The 23789-nt window shown below is 37.0% G+C and overlaps 1 protein-coding gene across 1 annotated transcript in view; it reads right to left on the bottom strand.

Annotated features, from left to right (window-relative positions):
- Window positions 1-23789, bottom strand: part of LOC150075272 (proton-coupled zinc antiporter SLC30A2-like) — a 133669-nt gene that overhangs the window by 10015 nt on the left and 99865 nt on the right. Inside the window, exon 7 of the mRNA XM_090388424.1 lies at window positions 4007-4141. Within this exon, the coding sequence (XP_090244550.1) occupies window positions 4007-4141 (135 nt within the window). The remainder of the gene's footprint in view (window positions 1-4006; window positions 4142-23789) is intronic.

Here is a 23789-nt window from a genome sequence, read left to right as displayed (position 1 = left end):
CAAATAACCGGAATCCACTGTATTATGATGTGATTAAAATATGAACTGGATGTAAGGAATAACTATAACATATGTAATTTACTTGGATATTTAAAAAGGCTTCTAATACACTCCTATGCAAATTATCTTTCAATTCATATGGGACCAGGTCATTCCATACAGAACTGGGGATGGGCTGCTACATTAGATAAAAGGATGATTACCTGACAGAAGACAGAGTGGTTAGAAATGGGAAATGCTCCAAGTGAATAAGTACAAATTTGTACAGTCAGTCTTCGTATAGCACGATAGTTGTGTTCCTAGAAACCCTCGTGCAATGCAAAATCGTGCAATATAAACAACAGGCCCTATGGAAAAATAGGGTTATGTGCCGACCACCCAAGATTGAACACACATTGGTAACCAAAACATTACCAACCACAATAAATTATTGTAATAAAATACAAAAGTATTTTATTACGACTATTACGTAATAAAATATTACTAATGCTTTTGCTTCTATCGTAAGCAAACTTGTTTTTTGTTTGATTTTCTATCGAAACAGATGACAGCCGTTCCATCTCTTCCAATTCTGTGTGTCTTAATCTAATGGATTTTAATTACACTTTGAGTTGTTCCTGCTATGAAAGTTGTTTTTATTTTCTCTGCATTCTTTGTAATCTCAGTGTTGCCTCATTTAGAGCTGTAGCACGTGCAATATCACACAGTCTTTCATTTCACTCAAAGTGTTTCCCAATTTCATATTTTTTTTCTATTGACAGAGGCGGACTGGCCATAAGCCTTACCGGGGAAACCCCGGTGGGCCGGAGTAATTTTGGCCATAAACGCTAGTATGAGGCCACTACAAATTTTCCCAGGTAAGAATTTTTGACCCAGTCCACCTCTGTTTATCGATATTGCTTTTCTTTTTCTCTCTAAATCTGTAGTGTCTTCACCAGGAAACTTCCTTTTCACACCTTTTAAGTATTTTACTCATTTTTATGGAATAAAGCCCAATTACAAAATGAGGAGGCCCGCTTGATACACATAAACAAAGCTGCGCGCGTGTAGCAACTGAATAAACAACACCGTAAAGGCAGAGACAACTCTATTAACACCTCACTAGCTCACATTTTACTAAAGCACATTTCTGGGGGTTACTACCATAAAACAATAAAAACAATTTCCAGTTGTGTTCCTGCTAGTGGAATCTGTTATAAACTGGTAGTAAACTTGATCTAATTGCATTTGCGATAATACCGATAGCTAGAATTGTTTGGGTTTTTACGTTATTATGGTGAAATGTGTTTCTCCTTCACTGATATAAAAAAACAAATACATTTTCAGAATCTTCTCTTCATTCCTATCGTGTTACGTTCAGTTGGGGTGATTCCGCATTCGACTGCCATTTCTTTTAAACACAAAGGTGAATCGTGCATAAGCGAATTTGGTTCATGTTACATACGATATCGTTCCCCTTTTTAAAAATCGTGTATGATTCAATTCGTGTAGTGTAAACACGTGTTACACAAGGACTGACTGTATTATGAATGAGATTTTTTTTAATGATAGCCAGAGGTTTAAAATAGTAATTCATTTTTAAGGAACCTTAATTACCATTTCAAGGCTAGTAAATGCAAGATTCTGAATCTGTGTAACAGTAATCCCATTTTAAATGATAAATCTGAAAACATGACATTCTACACAGCTAAAGGTGAAGACGATTTAGGGGTGTTAACACAGTCAGATACGAGTTCTCTCAGCAGTGTAGTAAGGATGTTAGAACAGTAAATGGGGTTCTGTCAGTGATATGTAGAAAATTTACCAGTAGAAATAAAGAGGTATTTATCCCACTGTATAAATCAATGGCTAGACTACATCATGAATACTGTACACAGAACTGGAAATCTCATTTCAGGAAAATGATAACTTGCTTGAAAAGGTATAAACAAGGGAAACAAGGATAGTTATGGGTTCAAAGAGATATTCCTACATGGAAGCAGCTCCAATCTTCAATGTAATGGTGCACACTGTAGAAGGATTTAACAAAAATGAACCGATTACTATGCCTGCAGGAATGAGTATTTTAGCAGTTACTAAGGGAATATTTTTCTCTTATAGAGATGACACAAATAAATGGACAGGAGATTTTGTCTACCCACAACTGTGGAGTAGACAAAATCTGAAACTGGAACACTTTTTTTGACATCAGATGCATACACTGTACTAGCAGAAAAATTCTGTTATGATTATTGAATAATAATTCTCACACACACACACACACACACACACACCCCCCAAAATATTTTTGTGATTTTTTTTCCAAAAGACTTTCTCTATTCTGGATTGTCACCATTTATAATTCCACTAAATACAGGTAGTTTCCGCTTTACAAGTTTTCACTGTACAAATTCCTGGGTTTATGAGGTTCCCCCGTATCAAGTATAAAAAAAAATCGAATATATGAACATTATTTGCAAAAAATAAATGTTAAACATTCATAAATACTGCATTTCAAACCACACGCGTAGCTATACAATACAGTGCACTTCGCTTTATGATATTAACACGTTCCAGAGACACCATTGTATCATGAAAATATCGTAATGTGAATCAAATAACACATTGTTTTTTTAGTTATTCATGTCAAGACCTCGGAAGTCGAAATTTTTGCCATATAACTAAGCTATTTATCTCTCTAAAAGACCATTTTTATAATGGAAATCATATTAGTTACCAATTCAAATCATTAAACGCAGCACACTTTACTCGTTATCATATGTTCCGTTATAACAATCAATTTTGAATGGCTATGTGATATTTTTCTAAAGCACATTTGTGGAGGTCACGACCATAAATCAAAACAATTTGCACTTCCCGGTTTTTTTTTTTTTTTTAGGAGCATTAGCAACTAAGGCCATATTGCTCCGGGGATATGTGGTGGTCATTCCCTCACCTTTCTACATCCTCCGTATTTGGTGGGCATTGGCACGAACCCCGGTCTAATCAAGGAGCGTGTGTTACGCACAGCTTCTTGATTAGACCGGGGTTCTCTATTAGTGCTTTTCTATTAGTGCAATTTCTATTAGTGCGCTTTTCTATTAGTGCAATCAATTATAAACAGGCAGTAAACTCAATGTTATTGCATTTGCAAAAATACCGATAGCTGGATTGTGTGGGTTTTTACGTTATTATGATTAAATGTGTTTTCCCTTCGCTACAGTCCAATCATATAAAAAACCAATGCTCAGAATGTTTTCTTAATTCTTTTTTTTTTTTTTTAAGCTTCATAAACTTGTTACTCTGCATGAATTGTGTTTGTTAGTTGCAATTTGTGCGTGAAAAATGCTTATGCATGCTATCGTGAAATTTATAACAGGAAAGAGAAGAGATTATCTTGGAAATAAACACTTCTTAAAGCATTTTTGAAGAAGACGACTCCTTCTGCAACAAACCACGAGTGCCAACTCAACAATGAGTGATCAACGAGTGTGCAGTTAGTCGATGATGATGAAGAATAAACATTCTTTAACATTTGTAAGTCATAAATAATTTCTTTAAATTATAATTTGCTTGATTTTACAGGTTATGTTTTCATTTCTTTGAATCAATCAATTATTGTTTAAATATAAACTAATTAGCTAACTAATTTCATTGTTGAGAACGCAACCCCTGTTTTTAACATTATGTCTATGGGAAATAAATTCCCGCTTTACGAGCACTCGCTAGGAACGAATTAACTCTTAAAGTCAGGAACTACCTGTATTTTAAAAAGTATTAGCTTATGTGGCAGCTGGCCAGTGTCCTTTCGCTATCAAACTTCAAACTCGCTTTACTTCCTTTTCAATTATATAAAATATATCTTCAAAACTAATGTTTAGTAAGTTAATATTTTTTTTAATCAATTCTTCTGCTCATCTAATAATTAAGATTTTGCTTCTCATTATTATTAATATTTTTTTTTTTTTTAGTTTTGACATAGATAATAATGTAACAGCCTTATTCTAAATATTAAATACAAACTTACCAACAGCTAAATGAACTGAAAGGGCATTCTGGTCTATGGTAAGAGACCATATATGAAGACTATGCGCTGTTTTTACTCCATCTAAACTTTGTAAGGCAGCTTTAATAGATGCATAATTCAATTCCCTTGGAAAACCTAGTTAAGAAGTAATTTTTTTAAGACAATGTACTAGCAATATTATGATGATACACTAATAATTGTGTGTTGATAATAGAAATCAGAAGTATATCTAATGCATTTAAATAAATTAACATAACTAAGTTTTATTATTTACTGCAAGACCCTTTATTTTGTTTCTTCAGGATCCTTCTAGAGTGTGTTTTAGATTTTAACATCCTGCTGCAGTTGGTTTATCATGCACATAAGATATCAGACTATGAAATATCCTTCTCTTAACAGTTTCACTATGGAATTACTGAAACCGCCAGAAGGATATTTTATAATCTGATTACAAAATGTTAAGATGGTATTATGATATGCTGTACACATCAGTAAGAGGAATCATCAGGCAAGAAAATGAAGCTCATATTTCATATAGTCCAGCACGACTGGTTGAAACTGAAATTAAGATATACCCTTAAAAATACACAAGAACATGCATGTCTACAGAAACACTGAAATACGTAAGCTTGAGGAGCTTGAATACTGTTTGCACTCTAGGTTGGCAAACACAACCTTTGTGTTTGCCAACCTAGAGTCCTTAGTTTAACATAAAATAATTGGGGTTTTTATTCTATATTCATATTCAAGTATTTTTACAACAATTCCTGTTTTGTTGAAACTGGCTTGGTTAAGTGAAACTGACTGTTGTTTCCTATATCTTATCCAGTATTATTAAAGTACAGGCTAAGAAATTGGAACAAAAAGGTAAATCATGGCCATTCTTCACATGCAGTATTATATGGGAAATAGTGACAATGGTATCCTGTTTCTCACTGATTAAGATGAACACTAAATCAATTTGTTGACTTTCTGAACAATCAAACAGGGTCCATTACAGAGGCCATTGTTAATACAGATACTTTGTATCAACATTAAAACAGCCGCTATTTTCAATTTTAGTCTTTGTGGTGGCAAGCCAGAAAGTCAAAGAAAGGCCAGGAATTTGAGTTAGTAACACCATTTGTCTCATCCCTGATTGGGTGTCTGCAATAAATAAAAGCTTCTTGAGTTACTATTAGCTCTTATTGGTGAAACAATATCCATGCCTATTAATTACTCATACACTAAGAAAATTACAACACAGAGAGAAATTGTAAGTGAACGAGTAATGATTACTTTAACATATCATTAGGCAGGTAGTGTTGCTGATATCCCTACCCCACCATCAAAAATTCTTTTCCACATAAAAGCCGACCAATCAGGCTCATGATTAAGGACAATATTATGATTTCATTGAATAATTAAAAATTCCATCAGATCCCACTTGCATAATTTAGCATTTTTTAGCATTAGCATTAGTAGAGACATTTGATGCAAGAAAGCAAGCTTATGCAGCATCAGCCAAAAAAATTAAAGTAAAAAAATAAATAAAAAATAACCACTTCCACTTCACCCCTCTGTTCGTTCGAAATACCTGTCCAGCCGAGCCTTAAACTTATTTAGGCTATCAACTTCCACGACAAGTGATGGAAGTCTGTTCCACCTACCAACCACCCGCTGGCTAAAGGCAAATTTCCGCACATCTATCCTACATCTGTCTTTCCTCAATTTGAATTTATGCCCTCTCAGGTGATTATTCTGAGCAAGAGGAAGAATCCCATCAGCATTGAGCATGCTCAAACCATTCAAGGCTTTGTACACCTCTATCAGATCACCTCGCTGCTGCCTAGTCTCCAGACACTGTAATTCGCAAAACTTAAGCCTTTCTTCGTAAGAGCACCCCTTTGTTCCATTCACTAATCTTGTTGCCCTTCTCTGTACTTGTTCCAGCAGCTCTACATCCTTCTTGAAATGAGGTCTCCAGGCCTGTATACAGTACTCTAGGTGTGGCCTGACCATTGCCTTATACAAGGGAATAATCACCTCCTTATCCCCGCTAGAAAAATTCCTATATATCATTGACAATACACCATGAGCTACTCTTGCAGCCCATCTGCACTGCTCAGAGAACTTCATATCTGCCTGCGCAACCACCCTCAGGTCCCTTTCATTCTCTACCACTGTCAGTGTAGTACCACAGAGTTGATACGTTGCTCTGGGGTTGCTGTTTCCCATATGTAGTACTTTACATTTGTCAATGTTAAACTTCATTTGCCACCTCTCACCCCATCTGCTGAACCTTTCCAGATCCTGTTGCAGCAGCATAGTGTCAGTAGTGTCCTTGACAACCCTACCTACCTTCGTATAGTCTGCAAACTTGGACATTAAGCTTGATATACCATCATCAATATCATTTATAAATACAGAAAACAATAAAGGACCCAATACTGAACCCTGAGGGACTCCACTAATAACATCAGTCCACGATGAGCAGTGTCCATTGATTACCACTCTGTCTTCTCACCCTCAACCACCCCTTTATCCATAGCAGCAATCTGCCTCCAATGCCACACTGCTCTTAAACTAATATGAACTACTCTTAAAGCCAATTTTCTGTCCTAATTGATTTGTGGCTATGAAAAAAAAAAAAAAAATAAAATAAATAAATATATATATATATATATATATATTTATTACTTTTTGGGAAATCATTTTATGATTCTTATGATCAATCGATCGATCAATCAATCAATCAACAGCACATTCATAATTTTTATTACAGCTCCATAAGATACAAATAGTTTTGGTCAAAAAGCCATTAAGGCTTTTTGACAGGGTGTTTAACTCATGGAAGAAATTGACACAAAATTATGTACATCATAGAAATTTCTGAAAATAGTGGTTTATCACATAAATGTACACGGTGAATCACATTATGGAATATTTGTAATGCATCTGTCAGTATGTGTACGCATGCGCACGTGTATGCATATTGCGTTTCTCACTTTTTTTTGCTTGCAGGTATAAGGAGAACAGTCCCTGAAAACTGATGTTAATATTACTGAGTGTCTTCAATCCATATAAAATTGCTCAACACAGACTAACATGAATTATCTTAAGAACATATATAATAACTTTACTCAAATTAAATAGAGGGTGCATCTCTAACAATTAAAAGTAATATATTTAACACAGATTATATTTCCAAACAGTAAATATAATCGCATAGGTACAATACACACAACTGAAGAAACTACCTGATTACTAGTAAAAACAATGGTGATTTCCTTTCAATATGTTTAAAGTTAATTGAAAGTTTCTTATTTCAAGTGCAAAAACTCAGTTCCTTCAATCTCTTGAAACATAGTATTTCTTAACCTTATATGTGCTCAGAAAATAAAATAAAGTTCTTCCTACCTGTGATTATGAAAATTGGTATCCACCTCTAATTTTGACTATAGATAAATTACGATAAAATTTTCTCTCTTACCTGATTTTCTCAGTACTGCTTCTTAATTCAAAAATAAAATCAGCTACATTTATCCAAAAGATTATATGAATTTACTACTATCATTTTTAATTGAATAACATCAACAAGAAGCTGAATCTGTTATTCATTAAAATCTCCAAGGAATTCCAGTAACTGGTTTCAGAGCTGTTGACAGTTGTTTCTAAAGTGAGTGTGAGCTGAAAGCCCCTCAAACTGTCACTGGAGGGACAATAGTGTCCCCAGATTATTAAAGACAGAAAAACATAATAAAGAGTAGTGTTATTTATTCAAACTACAGATCATCACGCTATAATTTGTGCTTATAGCATTAGTAGAGGCATATGATGCAAGAAAGCAAGCTTATGCAGCATCAGCCAGAGGAAAAAAAAAAAAAAAAAAACCTTCACCCCTCCGTTCGTTCGAAATAACTGTCCAGCTGAGCCTTAAATTTATTTAGACAAGGGATGGAAGTCTGTTCCACCAACCAACTACCCGCTGGCTAAAGGCAAATTTCTGGACATCTATCCTACATCTGTCTTTATGCCCACTCAGGTGATTATTCTGAGCAAGAGGCAGAATCCCATCAGCATTGAGCATGCTCAAACCATTCAAGACTTTATACACCTCTATCAGATCACCTCGCCGGTGCCTAGTCTCCAGACACTGTAATTTGCAAAACTTAAGCCTTTCTTCGTAAGAGCAACCCTTTGTTCCATTCACTAACCTTGTTGCCCTTCTCTGTACTCGTTCCAGCAGCTCTACATCCTTCTCGAAATGAGGCCTCCAGACCTGTATACAGTACTCAAGGTGTGGCACATTTTCTATAGTACACTATAGTATGCACATTTTCACATAAAAGTTAGGGAATAGATTCCACAAAAGTTATAGACTGTCAATACTTATCCCATTTTCAAGTTTATTTTTATCAATACATATATTATTAAATTTATTAATATTTAAAATAATTAAATGCACATGGCATAATACTTTAAGAGTTTAGTATCTATATAATATCGGTGTTTAGATACACCATAGACACTCTTAAAAAACTACAAAGTAGTTGTTGTGGGCATCATTTGCTCTTTCTCATATTGTGCTCTGCCTTCACGACGAGTTGCCATGATGCTGCACTACCTCAAATAAGTAACGCTTCAATAATAGAGAAGACTATTGTTACTTATTCTCCTGCCCACCCACTGATGATAGGCCAATAGCCTTGAAACATGTCTGGGTGGTGGTACTCACTGAGAATAAGTAACAATAGTCTTCTCTATTAGTGAAGCGTTACTTATTTGAGGTAGTGCAGCATCATGGCAACTCGTCGTGAAGGCAGAGCACAATATGAGAAAGACCAAATGATGCCCACAACAACTACTTTGTAGTTTTTTAAGAGTGTCTATGGTGTATCTAAACACCGATATTATATAAATTTATTAAATAAAAATTTATTGAAACAAAATGTACACGAGCAATACTGTTTCATTTTAGATGGCTAATTTTTAACTCAGTGGAAGGGGAAGGGAATTTTTTTATAGTGGGCTGATTTTTTTTTAAGAATGAATATTACTAATAAAAATAAATGCTCAAGGCATAATATACAATAACTTTTAATTTACCATAGAACTCTCAGTATAAATGCACAATCCTTTGTTCGTAGTAGTAAGCTACAGTAGTAGTGAGAACGGCATCGATTTAATTGTATCTCATATCACGAGTTACCATGTATTGCACTACCTCGAATAAGTAACACTTCACCAAAGGAGAAGACTAGTGTTACTTATTTTCAGTGGATACCACTTATTCTTAGTGATATCCACTGAGAATTGAGTGCTTAATTACAATAGTAATAAGTAACAATAGTCTTCTCCATTGGTGAAGCGTTACTTATTCGAGGTAGTGCAATACATGGTAACTCATGAAGGAAGTCACAATATGAGATACAATTAAATCGATGCCGTTCACACTACTACTGTAGTTTACTACTACGAACGAAGAATTGTGTATTTACACTGAGAGTTCTATATTAAAGAATGAATAAGGCTGGTTAACCAGCTTGCATGTTTGTTTTCTAAAATAAATTTGTAACTATTTATCAGATCGTGCAATTTTCTTTTGAATTTGCAGCTTTTTTTCGATGTCCAGATCCATGTCGAAAATAATTTTCACCAAAACTTTAAAGCCTCCATTTTTATTTCAATATTTAATGCTGTCCATTTTTTTGAAAAACTATCCCTTTCTTTTTTGAACATATTGTTTACAGTAAGGGTATTAAGAATATGTATATAACTTGATACAGACAAAATATATAATGAATCAAAACATGCACCAAGAGCTCACGGACAACCATAAACTGAAAGGATGCTAGTGAGAAAGAGTACAGCTTGGCAGAATTTGGGTTTCATGCATGTAACTTCTAATTTTAATGTGTGCAATAGTGGAAAAGATGTCAAATATGTTATAACTTGAAACACATATTGTAAGATGGTGCATTATAAGAGGTTGAGTTGAATTATTTTTATTTTCATTCTCTTTAATTACATAACACTGACTATTCCAAAAGCTTTATGTTATATGACTTGGCTGAAGTTGATTACAGTGCAGTCACATTACTCAACAAATTCAAAGTAACCTAATCTTTTCACAAACAAATTCACTCAAAGAATACACAATTAATATAAAACTTCTAACTAAATTCAAGGGGAGGGGGAATGATGACTATAATGAACTGAGTATTTCTTGGGTTCTATCAACTGCAGAAACAACTATAGATATGAGTTCATTATGGGAAATATTGGAAAAGAAAGATACCCAAGTAGATGACCAAATGGGTTAAGAATTTAATTGAACAAAAGAAAAAGCACGGAATAGATAGATTATCATGAGGTACTGATTTATATAAGTATTATAAGTGTTCTATGTAACAAATTCACTGATGGGGGTAAGACAAGTAAAAGCTGAGTAAGAGAAATCACTAGCACAAGAAAGCTAAAAATGGAGACAGTTCTTTTCATACACGAACACAAAAAAAAAAAAAAAAAAAAAAAGTGAGTGAATCAGATAGGTCTCTTACTCAATCAAACTGGAAGAGTCATAGAAAGCCCAGCAGAAGTGGCAAGCAAGTAAAGGTACTTTGTAACCATCTATCTATAGTTGAAAGACTCCTTACCACATTCAAGCAGTTTTTGGTGAGAAAACTCACTCTCACTATGTCCAGTCTCATCTCCTCTGAATATATATTTACCAAAGTGAAATTCTTTATCTTGTATCTCTGAGTGGAACCATGTCTCAATGAGCCCAACTACAGCAGTGCTAGTTGACTTGATCAAAAACTCAAATTCATGTACAGCAAACTCTCGATTTACCGGGATCGAATTAACTGGGAAGCGGATTAACTGGGACACTTCAGGACTCCAAATTAAAGAGGAAAAAAAAAAAAAAAAAAAAAAAATCAAACCAGAAATCATAAAATTCAAGTAATAACTAAAATAGGTATAAACAGATATTTTGCAAGTTGTAATTAAGCAACAAGAAGCGCTGTTATAAATCCTCATTAGGAGATTAATGTGCCTATTATCTTGCAACCCCTGCTGTTTTCACATCCGCCACTCAAAAAAAAAAAAAAAAAAAAAGACACCAAATGTTTAGTTTGTTTTAGTGCGTCGCGTCCATTGTTGTGTTCCGTCACAATGCAAAAAGACAAATTTTCTTTCGTTATTTGTCAGGGATGTCGAAATTTTTTTAATAGTAAATATACAGTATACTGTATATATATATTTTTTTGTTTAGAAATCGTGAAAATGATGGGTAAACGCAAAAGAGTTGCGCTTTCAGTTAAACAAAGACTTGAAATTATTCAAAAGTTTGAAAATGGTGCATACATTAAATCTCTAACGAACCATTATAATGTTGGTGACCAAACCATACGCGATATTGTAAAAAAATAAAGGGTAACTATTAGATTTAAAATCGACATCACAAAAAATAAAAGGAAGCTATTAGATTTAAAATCGACATTGCAAAAAATAAAGGGAAGCATCGTATTGGACACATGAGTAATATGTGGCAAGTTTTTTATCTATTGCCTCGCCATAATTTTTACATAGGTTGCTGAACATTTTTCGACACAGTAAATCACCGACTTACGCAACAACGGATTTACGTAAATTTGTTTTCACTCAATTTTTTTTAGCATTTAAAAAAAAAAAAAAAAAAAGCAATCAATAACAACAACGATCATGGCACGCACAAATTGCACAAGTGAGATCGGAATAACGAGCAAAAAAAATAGGAAAGAAGAGAAGATTCTTACAATTATGTATTTACGGTTTTTTTTTAATATGACTGAAGATTTCAGTGAAGGGGACACACACTTCACCATAAAAACCAACAGAATTCCAGATATCGGTATCATTGCAAATGCAATAAGATTGCGTTTACTACCCATTTATAATAGATTGCGCTAACAGAAAAGTCCAATAAAATGGAAAAGTGCAAATTGCTTTTTGTTGACCTCCAGAAATGTGCTTTAGTAAAATGTGAGCTCATGAGGGGTGATAACAGTGAGTTTTCGCCTTAACCTTGTGAAGTTCTTTTCAGAAAATTTAATTTTGACCGTTATCATGGTGCAGACTAAGAGAATAAGTGACAGCGGTACTAGTAAATCTACCAAGAAAAGGAAAGCGATCGATTTGGATCAGAAAATTAAACTAATAAGAATGTATGAAAATGGTCAAACATTAACAAATATCGTGCTGAATTCAGATTTGTCAATAATAATAATATAGTAGCAATATGTTACTAGTCATTCCCGAGTTATGTAAACTCGACGAAGTAAGAAGTCCTGGAACGTATCTCTTATGTATGTCAGGGACTTCTGTATTTTTGGATTAACCGAAAATCGATTATCTGGAATTTGTTTTTTACCATCTATCCCGGAAAATCGAGAGTCTACTGTAATTTCATTACAATACTCTTTTCATTACTGTATGACTTGTTTTTATGTAATAGACAAATTAAGTTTGTAAGTTTATTATTAGTTAAAAGTGTTTTTCCAAGTGGACTTAGATTACTGGTGAATTTAACTTCAATTACAAATTCTCTTTCAGTGTTTAGGACAATCAGTGCTTGCACGAAGTGCCCTTAGAGAGGTTGCAAATGTAATTCTGTCCAATGCCATTTACCTGAGACAACTGCATATCAACTTCCCTAACTACCCCATGAACTAAGCAGTTTCCTTGAACTCTTAATGCTTCCTCAAACCTCTGCACCTCCTCTGTCCAACATGTCTAGTATAAAGTTTTGAGACAACAGAATTCCCGTAATGTTTTCTATACAATGTCACTCCTCTATTTAAGTGAATATCATCTTTACAAAATCATTTTCATCTACCAACTAAAGCTGGCCATGCTGCGAAAAATTTCTCCCATAAGCCTTGCAGAATCCCTCAAGCCTCGAGTTAATCCACAAGGCTTTCATCATGAAATCCATCAATCACATCTGGGCAGAATTGAAACAAAAACATTTGCAACCTTTTCAACATGATCTCATATTTCATAATCAATTCAAATATATTTAAGCTTTAAATCATTAATCCCAGCATGTATTACCGTGCACCTACTACTAGAACCAGTATAAGCTGATAAACTGTTTGTTACATCATCAATCTTTGCACCCATTAGATATATGGTTTTATGTCATCCATTTTTCTTACAGAATATATTCCATCTCCCTTACAATTTAGTCTCCAATTAAGACTACCTCTTGTGGAACCAAAGCATTCCATACAGGTTGATCAATTAACTCACATCCAGATTTGGGAATATTCAAGTATAATTTGTATTTTTTGATGGTCTCCAGGGTTTCCCCTATATACTGCAGTTGCATCTGTAAGGCATGAACCAAAGCCAGCAAGAGTGACAATGAGGGTGTGTTGTTCTGTTGAATGCTGGTACCTGGTATTTGGGAGTATATCACCCAACATAGAATCAGACATCTGAATCTCTGACAAGTCCATCACCAGCTTGCTTCTTCAGTGACTCAATCACACCTGACAGTATGTTTATTCTTGAATATTCAGTTCACTGTGCTTCCAAAATCTTGCACAAAGAAATGTTTCTTCATCAGACAGTGAAAGCTCAGCATACGTGCAACAATGAGCACAAGCAAACACCCAACTTGCAGGAGAATCACCACTGGCAATTCAACCATCAGTCACAACTCACAACATTGTTTGGCATGTTATGGCTAACTTTTCTAGGTAAATCCATAATCTGTTTTAAATAAAATTTCAAACTGCAAAACATCTAAACTATAAATTCAAAAGAATACTCATTAATAGGGTTCAGCTTTTTATGTATTATCATATTCATTTTTTGTTTAGATAAAGGCAAGAAACTTAGTGAGTCAATGTTACATAGTCTGAGGATCCCCAAGAAGCGTGTTTGTAATTTCATATTTCATCATATTTTACACATTAGGTCATAATTAAAAAAAAAAAGAAATATATATATTTAATAGCATATTTTATATTTGTCGACATAAAATTTTCATATTTCGTCTTACGATAATCAACAAATTATTTATCAAATTGATTTAAAATATATTTCTAAAAAACTGTGGGATTTTACATTTAATCATTTCACATTCCAGCGTGGGTGGGCACGAGTGGCTAAATCCCAAAGTTATTTTGATTGGCTGGTTAGGCGCTTCCATAGTCAGGTGGGAAGGATTTGTTTGTTTGTTTTGGTTTTATTGGCGCATTAGCTACTACGGCTATAATGCGCCAAGACCATGTCATTAATAAAAATTTAGACTTTCAGTGACCTAACTAGTTAGGTCACCATGTCAAAATAAACAATAACAAAAGTATAAAAGATAAATCAATAGAAAAAAACAATAAAATGTAAATTTTATATAGCAGTAAAAATGTTTATTGATTTTAAAAAGCTAAAAACAGCAGACACATGGTCATTGTCAGATAAAATCTGACTGAGTGTATAAGGCTCAGCCAGATGACTAAAAATGGTAAAGTATAAATCACGTTCGTGTCTAAAACGTGGACATATGGTTAAAATGTGATGAATAGATAAAAAGGTGCCGCATTGCTCGCACATAGGACAGTCATCTGCCCTCAGCAGAAAAGAATGTGTAAGATGACTGTGTCCTATGCGGAGACGAGCTAGAACAACTTCCTCCTTACGAATCCTGCGCAGACTAGACTGCCATGGTTCAATTACAGGCTTTATACGATATAATTTATTCGCAGTCTGTCTATTCCACGAGTCCTGCCATTGGGAGTGTATGTTTTGATGTATTATTTGCCTGTAGTCTGTATAGGGGACTAACAGGCAACGGTTATTATTGGGAATTGCTGATTTGGCTGCGGCGTCAGCCAAATCATTTCCCCTAATCCCAATGTGGCTGGGAATCCAGCAGAAGCGGATATCATATTCACGTTCATGGAGAACGTGAATCTTCTGCTGAATGCTAGACAGAACTGGATGAGGATTATACCTCACAGATATTAAAGCCTGTAACACATTGAGAGCGTCAGAATATAAAATGAACCGTTGGTATTGGCATTCACTAATGTGATCCAAGGCTAACTCTACGGAATGCAGCTCTGCAGTAAAGATACTGCATTCAGAGGGAATCTGCTCCGATGTAGTGCTGTCTGTAAAGACAGCAGCAGATCCCACGTATGATTCCGACTTCGAACCGTCTGTGTAGACTGGCGCGAAGTCGGAATGTTCAGCTCGGTGTGCTGAATAAAGCTGCAGGTAGACTGATGATGGAGTGTCCGACTTACCCCAATTTCTAAGGGACAAGTCACATGCCGGGAAATGAGCATGCCAGGGTGGAAAGGGTTGCTTTGGTGTTTGGGCAACCTTGTCTACCTTCATATTAAGTTCTTTGAGTAGCTCTTGGAGACGAATACCAAAAGGACGATTGGCAGGGATTTCAGTTTTAAGGCATACTTTAAAGACAACTGCTTACGATGAAGCGATAACGGTGGTTCGTTTGCTTCGACGTATAAGCTCTGGACAGGGGATGTTCGAAATGCTCCAGTAGCGATACGTAGAGCCTGATGATGGACAGGATCCAGCCATCGAAGGGCACTGTCTCTGGCTGAACTATATATTTGGGACCCATAATCTAATTTGGATCGCACAAGTGCACGATAAAGCCGTAGCAGGGTGCATCGGTCTGCACCCCAAGATAAAGAGGAGAGCGAGCGGAGCATATTAAGGGCTCTTGTGCACTTTGTGCGGAGTTGACGAATATGATCCAAAAACGTGAGTTTTTTATCGAATATGAGTCCAAAGAATTTTGTGTTCGCTGCTACTGGAATAGCATTTTGTCCGAGCCTTAATTCAGGTTCAGGATGAAGATTACGCTTGCGACAAAAGTGTACGCAAACGGTCTTCTCCGGCGAGAACCTGAAGCCATTAGCGAGTGCCCAGGAATTCAGACTATCAATGGCTTTCTGCAGTTGTCTTTCAATAACCCTCATGTTGCACGACTGGCAAAAAATGCTAAAGTCATCAACATAGAGGGCACTGTTTACAGTTGGAGGAAGTTGTTCTGTGATGGAATTTATTTTGATGGCAAAAAGCGTGACACTTTGATCCTTGTGGTACTCCCTCCTCTTGGCTAAAGGAGCGAGAGAGTGAGGATCCCATACGAACTTGGAAAGATCGATTGGCTAAAAAATTTTGAATAAAAAAGGGCAGATGCCCTCTTAGGCCTAGGCTATGTAAATCTTTTAAAATGCCAAATCTCCAAGTTGTGTCATACGCTTTCTCCATGTCAAAGAACACCGACACCAAGTGTTCGCGTTTTAGGAAAGCATCCCGGATGGATGCTTCCAGTCTAATAAGATGGTCCAAAGTGGACCGGTTCCTTCGGAAGCCGCACTGGATTTTGGAGAGAAGGTCGTTTGATTCTAAGTACCATATTAAACGGGAATTAACCATTCTCTCCAGGATTTTGCACAGACAGCTAGTCAGAGCAATAGGACGATAATTGGTGGTGACCTTTGGATCCTTTCCTGGCTTAGGAAAGGCAAGAACGATTGCCTTTCGCCAGGAGTCCGGAAACTGCCCTTCAGTAAAGATTCTGTTATACAGAAGGAGCAGACAATCCATAGATTTTGGTGAAAGATGTTTAATCATTTCATAATGGATGCCATCTGGTCCAACGGCACTTGCTTTGGAAAGAGCGAGGGCTCTTTTCAATTCCAGAATAGTGAAATCCCCGTTGTAGGGATAAATGCCCTTAGTTTTAAAGTTAAGTGCCTGTTTTTCGATTTTATATTTCAGGACCAGGAACTCTGGGGAATACAAAGATGTTGCAGAGATGTTAGAGAATGTTTCCCCAAGAGCATTGGCTATTGCAGTTGGATCTGCAATAGTGCATCCATTATAATCTAGGATTGCAGAAGGTTGGGAGGTATATTTTCCCTTCATTTTCCGGATTTTATCCCAGACTACCTTAGAGTTGGTAGACTGGTTAATAGATGATGTAAAACGGATCCATGATTCCTTTTGACTCTGACGACGGATGTAGCGTGCTTTGGCTCGTGCACGTTTGAAGGCTGTAAGGTTGTTCGTGGTAGGATATTGGCGAAATATCCCCCACGCTTTGTTTTGAGCCTTTTTTGCTGCTGTGCATTGTGAATTCCACCATGGTTTGGGAAATGGTGGAAACCGGGCTAATGTTTTTGGGACAGCGTTAGCAGCTACTTGGACGATGATTTCTGTGATGTACTTTACTGCATCATTGATCGGCTCTTGACTGACTGTGCTAAGATCGAAATTTGCCTGTTGTTGGAAGGCAGTCCAGTCAGCCTGATCAATCTTCCACCGTGGTAACCTAAAAGGAAGACATGGTCTCCCGCTGTGTAACAAGGTTATCACAGGGAAGTGATCGCTTCCGTATGGATTCTCCTCCACTTCCCAAGTGAGTGAAGGGAGTAGAGAAGGGGAGCAGATAGAGAGATCAATGGCAGAAAAGGTATGGGTAGGCACGTGGAAGAAGGTGTTTGTTCCAGTATTTAGAAGGGAAAGGTCATTGTCATTCAGCATACGCTCAATGACTCGTCCCCTTCCGTTGATGTTAGCACTACCCCACAGGGTGTTATGTCCGTTAAAATCCCCGAGAAGTAAGAAAGGGGGAGGCAGCTGCGTAAGGAGATCATCAAGGTCTGCCTGGGGGATGTCAGTCCCAGGTGGCAAATAAATGGAGCACACAGTTAATAGAAATCCCACTGAAAGGCGAATTGCAACAGCCTCTATGCTGGTTGTAATTAGCAAAGGCTGCACTGGGGTCTGGTTACCCACAAGGATAGCCACTCCCCCATGTACAGGGCCATCCGCAATTCTATCCTTTCGAAAAAATGTGATGTTGTGCATGGTGGGATCATCATTTGCCTTTAGATATGTCTCCTGCAAGCAAAAGCAAATTGGCTCGTGCTTTTGCAGGAGGGCCTTGATGTCATCCATATTTTGCCGGAATCCACGACAATTCCATTGTAGGAATTTAGCCATTATTTTGGCTTGGTGGGTCCATCAGGCGGCTTCCGAGGTGCTGAGGGCTTACTTTTATCAGTCTTGGATTTATCTTTTTTGGGGAAGAATGGACGCTGTCCCATGTCCATTTCTTCCTCCGCAAAGAGTTCCAAGACTGATTCTTCGGGTACCTCCTTTTGCTCGACATCCATCTTTTCTTGGGAACTAGGGGGGACTTCCCCTTTCTTATTCTTTTCTTTCGTAATTACCTTTGTTAATTGTGGAGCATTAGGAGGTACCGATATAGGAGTGGCAGCTGATTGGTCCTTCTGTGTAGGTTTTTGCGAACTTAAGAGATACCGCGCGATGGGAGTGAAAGACTCCTTTGGAGGAATGGTCATGTCCGTCTGAGTTCCGACGGAACATCTCCCTGCTACCTTCTGGGCGTGGGTAGGTCTGTTGATATTCAGGGGTTTGACCGATTTCCTTGCCTCCTGGTATGATATATTTAGCTCTGCCTTCAGCCGTTGAATTTCTTTTTCTTCTTTCCACCTCTGGCATGCTCGTGAGTAGGCCGGATGTTCGCCCTCACAGTTAATACAGGTGGGTTTTGCGGCTGAACATGCTGTTGTTTCGTGGTCCTTTGCACCGCATCGTGCGCATGCAAGGGCTCCACGGCAGGCCATTTGAGAGTGTCCATACTTCTGGCATTTAAAACACCGTAAAGGGTTCGGAACGTATGGACGCACTGAACAATTAATGTATCCAGCTTTGATCTTGTCAGGTTTAGGAGAGTTAAAAGCCAGGATAACGCTCCTGGTTTTAACTATTTTTCCATCCCTTCGCGCAGTGATTCTCTTGACGGCAATGACTCCCTGTGGTTTTAATTCGGAGCAGATTTCCTCCTCGGTGACGTCGAGAAGGTCCCACTCCGAAATGACACCTCTCGATGAATTGAGTGTTCTGTGTGGTGTCACCGTTATAGGGATTCCTCCGATTGATGTTACTCGGAGTAGATGTTCGGATTGCCTGTCGTTTTTAGTTTCAATTAAGAGGTCTCCAGAGCGGAGCCTCTTAACTGATTTGGGTGAACCTACTAACCCATCTAACCCTTTCTGTATAAAGAAAGGTGACATTTTTCCAATCGGTTTTTCATTGGTGGAGTGCATGATTAAAAACCGCGGGATAGGACCTGATGGTAATTCAGTCCGCTGCCTCTTTGAAGCAATATTGCTGCCAGTGTCTGTATTTTCAGATAGGGACCGGGTTGGGGCCCCTGAAGAAGTAAGTTTATCAGGATTCATAGAGTTTTATTTTATTGTTCAGTGCCCGGGCTCCCCACCCACCACGGAGCCCAAAGGGACGCCCACTACCCGGCATGCAATAAATGCGCTCGGGAGTGGGACGATCAGGGCTACCCAGACACTATACCCGCACCGCCGCCAGCCTGAATCCTGTCCCTCGGACCATGAGGGTAGGGGCGTGGCATTGACACAGTTGACCCTCGCAGGCGAACCTACTAGCCGATTGATCCTAGCCGGGCCTTCCAGGACCACCCGTCTTGTCGAAGCAGGGGCCAAAGTGGTGTATTGGAGCTGGGCCCCTCAACCACCAGGATTCCCCTTTCCGAATTTCCACGGGTCGCAGCGCACAGCAAACACGCCAGATTCCATTGATGTAAGCCCGGAACCTAGGCTGTGGGCGTTGGATCCCAGTGATGCTAGTCTGGAAGTCCAGCAGCGTCACTGGGAGGTCCCCTCACTACGTACAGGTGCCCACGTCGAGGGGCAGGTGGGAAGGAGCAGCAGTGTGTAGCACACGCTTCTTGATTAGACCGGGGTTCGAGCCTGTGACCACCAAATACGGAGTATGCGGAAAGTTCAGGGAATGACCATCGCATATCCCCGAAGCAATATGGCGTTAGTTGCTAATGCTCCTAAAAACCAAACAACAACAACAATATTGGCTGGTTAGTCATTCACAATGACACATTAGCGTAACTTTAGCTAGAACTTAAAACTTTACAGTAGTTTTGCCTTATACTGAGTTCAACAAATTATTTGTTCAACTTATCTTATACAGTAGAAACTTCAGCTGTTGGCGAAATGAAGCCAAAATCAAGCAAAATTGAGCTTTTTTAGAAAATGGATTTCTTCTGTGGTTAAAGAAGAGTCTTAAAGACACATATCAAACGGATGGAAAAATAATATATTGCAACACATGCAATAAAGGGGTATGTAAATTAATTAATTACCTGGTCATAGATCTATCATAATTTTTATTTTTGGATGCTTCGAAATACGGACATTCCAAATTTAATGCTCATGCATATTAGTTTTTTCATACAATTTTCCATATAAATCGGAAAATAATAATAATTTTTATAAATAATCTTAAATAAATATATAAATACTTTAAAGGTTCTGTGTGTGAAAGTATCCCAATTACAACAGCATAACATTACTGCTTTGCATGCAACAAACGTAAGGAGAAGGAGAATTTCAGGGGTGCGTACTACACAGCAGCTGGTTACTGCAGAAAACCAAAAAACACCAGATTCATTCTTTGCTGATTTATGCCAAGCAATGGTTGCTGCAAACATTCCTTGGAACAAAGTGAACAATCCGGTCTTCAAAGGCTTCTTGGAAACATACTGCTCCCAAAAAATTCCTGACGAATCAACGTTATGGAAAAATTACCTTGAGGACTGCAATAAATAGGTATGCTCTCATTGATTTTATTAAATTATTAATTATATGACCGAAGATTGAATGCTGTGTAGGCAATATTTTAATTAGTTTATTTATTTATTTACTTGCAGTGTCTATAAACTGAATCCCACACACAGCTGCTCATAAGCAGTTGTGTGTGGGATTCAGTTGATGAAACCATGGATTATGAAGGCAGATATGTAGCTAATTTTATTGTTGGAAAGCTTGATTCAGATGGACCATCTAAATTGTATATCCTTGCATCAAAGGGTCTGGATAAAACTAATCATGCAACTTTTGCTACATTTCTCTTGATAAGTACCGTATCTCTGTGATCGACTGATCACTGCTACATTGGAATGAGAGTCTACGCAGTTAAAATTAAACTAAAAAATAATTTTTGTATTTTTACTTATTATTTAATTATTTAAAATTATACATTTTTATTATTTATAAAATGATAAATTAAATTAATATACAATTACTTATTTGTTACAGGTATTTTGTGGCCAAACAGTAAAAGCTGATCGTTTTCTTCTTTTATTAGCAGATTCAGTAGCCTACATGCTCAAAGCCGGGAAAGCATTGTAGATATTTTTTCCGAGCATGATACATCTTATTTGTTTGGCCCATGGTCTCCACCATACAGCACAACAAGTGCATTCGGAATATAAAGATGTTGACAAGCTCATATCACTGACTAAAAAGGTCTCCTTAAGGCACCCTCAAGAGTACAGTTCTTAAAAGAAATACATCCTGATCTGCCACTTCCATCCAAGCCAGTAATCACAAGATGGGGGACCTGGCTCGACGCTGTGTCGTATTATGGCCAACATTTTATAGCAATCAAGGAGGTTAGCTACCGTTTTAAATAAAACTTAAACACATGGTATTTAAAAGCCATGAATAATTTTATTTTTATTTACAGGTAATTGACAACTTGGTACCCGAGGAAGCTAAATCCATATCTGAAGCACAGGAAATTTTTGCTAAGGAGAAGGTATACCATGATGTTGCTTATATTGACAGTAATTTTTCTTCCCTATCTTCCTCAATTACTAAACTGGAGGCAAAAGATATGCCTCTAATTAAGGCTATAGAGATCGTTCGAAAACCAGAGGACAAAACGAAACAAGTTCTGGGGGAGATCGGAGAGAAAATTGTTAATAAACTAGATGCAGTTTTCGCTAGAAACCCGGCTTATCCCACCATACGCAAAATTTCCCAAGTTTTAGAGGGTAGGGCCATTAAGGGACTTCCTCTAACTCTCGATGTCATTAAGGCATTTAATTTTGCCCCAATCAAGATTAACTCAAAACATTTAGAGTGGATACAGGTATCGCAATGCTATGGAAAGTAGTTAGCAACTTAAGCGTTAGTAGCCTAGTACCTTAGCATATACATTTTGGTTTTTGTATGTTTAAAAAATTTTATTTTAATGTTTATACTTAAAAAAAAACAAAAAACTTACAAATTGTGATATTTTCATTATATTACTTGTTAAAAATTTGTATAACAAGTCGTACAACTTTAAAAGAATAAATAAAGTAAATATTATCATTTATATGGGTATGTAAAGGTAAATTATTTGGTCATATTTGGTTAAATTTAACGACATATTTTCGTCATGTTTTGTCATTTTTAAGGTCATAAAAATCCGAACCCTACTCATTAATTACCAAAAAACATTAAGTGACATATCTTGGGGAACAGCATGTGGAGAAAAGTTCTGAAGCTGAGTGCCCTTATGGATAAGGCTCCAGGAGGGAGCTTTATACATCCTGTTATACTAAAAAAAAAAAAAAAAAGCCATGTGTGTATCCTGTACGCACGAAAGATGTTTTATGTGAAAACATCTTTGATGAAAATGTGAAACGAAAATGATGTCACTTCCTAAATGACGCTGAGGCAGTCACTAACATTGATTCGGTAGAGTAAGTGCTCCAAAGTAAAGTACTCTACTAAATCAACATTAGTGATTGCATTAGCGTCATTTAGGAAGTGACATCATTTGTGTCATTTCCATCTGACATTTTTGTTACCAACTGGTTTTGCTTCAGTCTGAAAATGTAGTAGTTGCCGCCAAAGATGTCTTCACATCAAAAGGCTACATGTGAGTACATCATTCCATTGGAGATGTTAATGAGATCATCATTAGACTCCAGGACAATTTGCCTGGACTAGACTGCAAAAGAAATGACAGGCAACTATAGACTAGTGATTTAGATTGCAGTGGTGGATAAGATCATGAAGTACTTACTGGTTAATGATACAATACTACTGAACCATCTTGATAGGATGGTATCTTTAATGGATCACTTTCCTGACCAATATAGTTAATTACATATTATGACAAAGTCGTAAAACAGATGAATGCAATAAAATCTTTGACACTATTTATCCTGGCTTCAGTAAAGCTTTTCATGTGGTGCCCATGAAAGGCTATCATATAAATTGGAGATAACAGAATTGGGATTATTGACAAGATCCTTTGTTGGCTCAAGAGCTGGCTAAAAGATAGGAGACAGTAGTCATAAATGGACATACCTCAGGGTGGATGAGTGTAGCAAGTGGAGTCCCTCAGGGATCAGTGTTGGATCCACTTGTTTCCTTAATGATACTGATGAATGATTGCAGGGGAAGTTGTCAAGGTTCGCCAATGATTTAAAGGTACAAAGAGGGATTAATGACCAGAAACAAGCCATTTTAATTCAAAATTATTTCAATCAGTTGCCCAAATGGAACAAAAATAGCAATTGAAATTTAATGTTTCTAAAAGTAAGATTTTGTACCTAGGGAACAGAAATCAAGGAGTTACTTATAAGTTAAAGGAAACAGAGTTAAAAGGTGGTTCAGAACAAAAAATATAGGGCTTACAATTCACCCAGACAAGAAATTTTCCATGCAGCATTAGCAGGTAGCTAGGAAGGCATATGGTGTCCTGTCTGTGATATATAGGACCCTTGCAAGTAGAGAAAAAGGATGTCCATGTCCTTTACAAAAGACTATGGCTAGACCACATTTAAAATATTGTGTTCAGGTCTGGAGTCAACGTTTGAAGAAAGACATAGAATTTCTAGAAAGGGTTTAAA

This window comes from Mastigoproctus giganteus, chromosome 14 (genome assembly GCF_048544385.1).
Source record: "Mastigoproctus giganteus isolate SK-2022 chromosome 14, ASM4854438v1, whole genome shotgun sequence".
NCBI lineage: Eukaryota > Metazoa > Arthropoda > Arachnida > Uropygi > Thelyphonidae > Mastigoproctus > Mastigoproctus giganteus.
The sequence above is the reverse complement of the archived record's forward strand: the minus strand, read 5'-3'. Positions and strand labels throughout refer to the sequence as shown.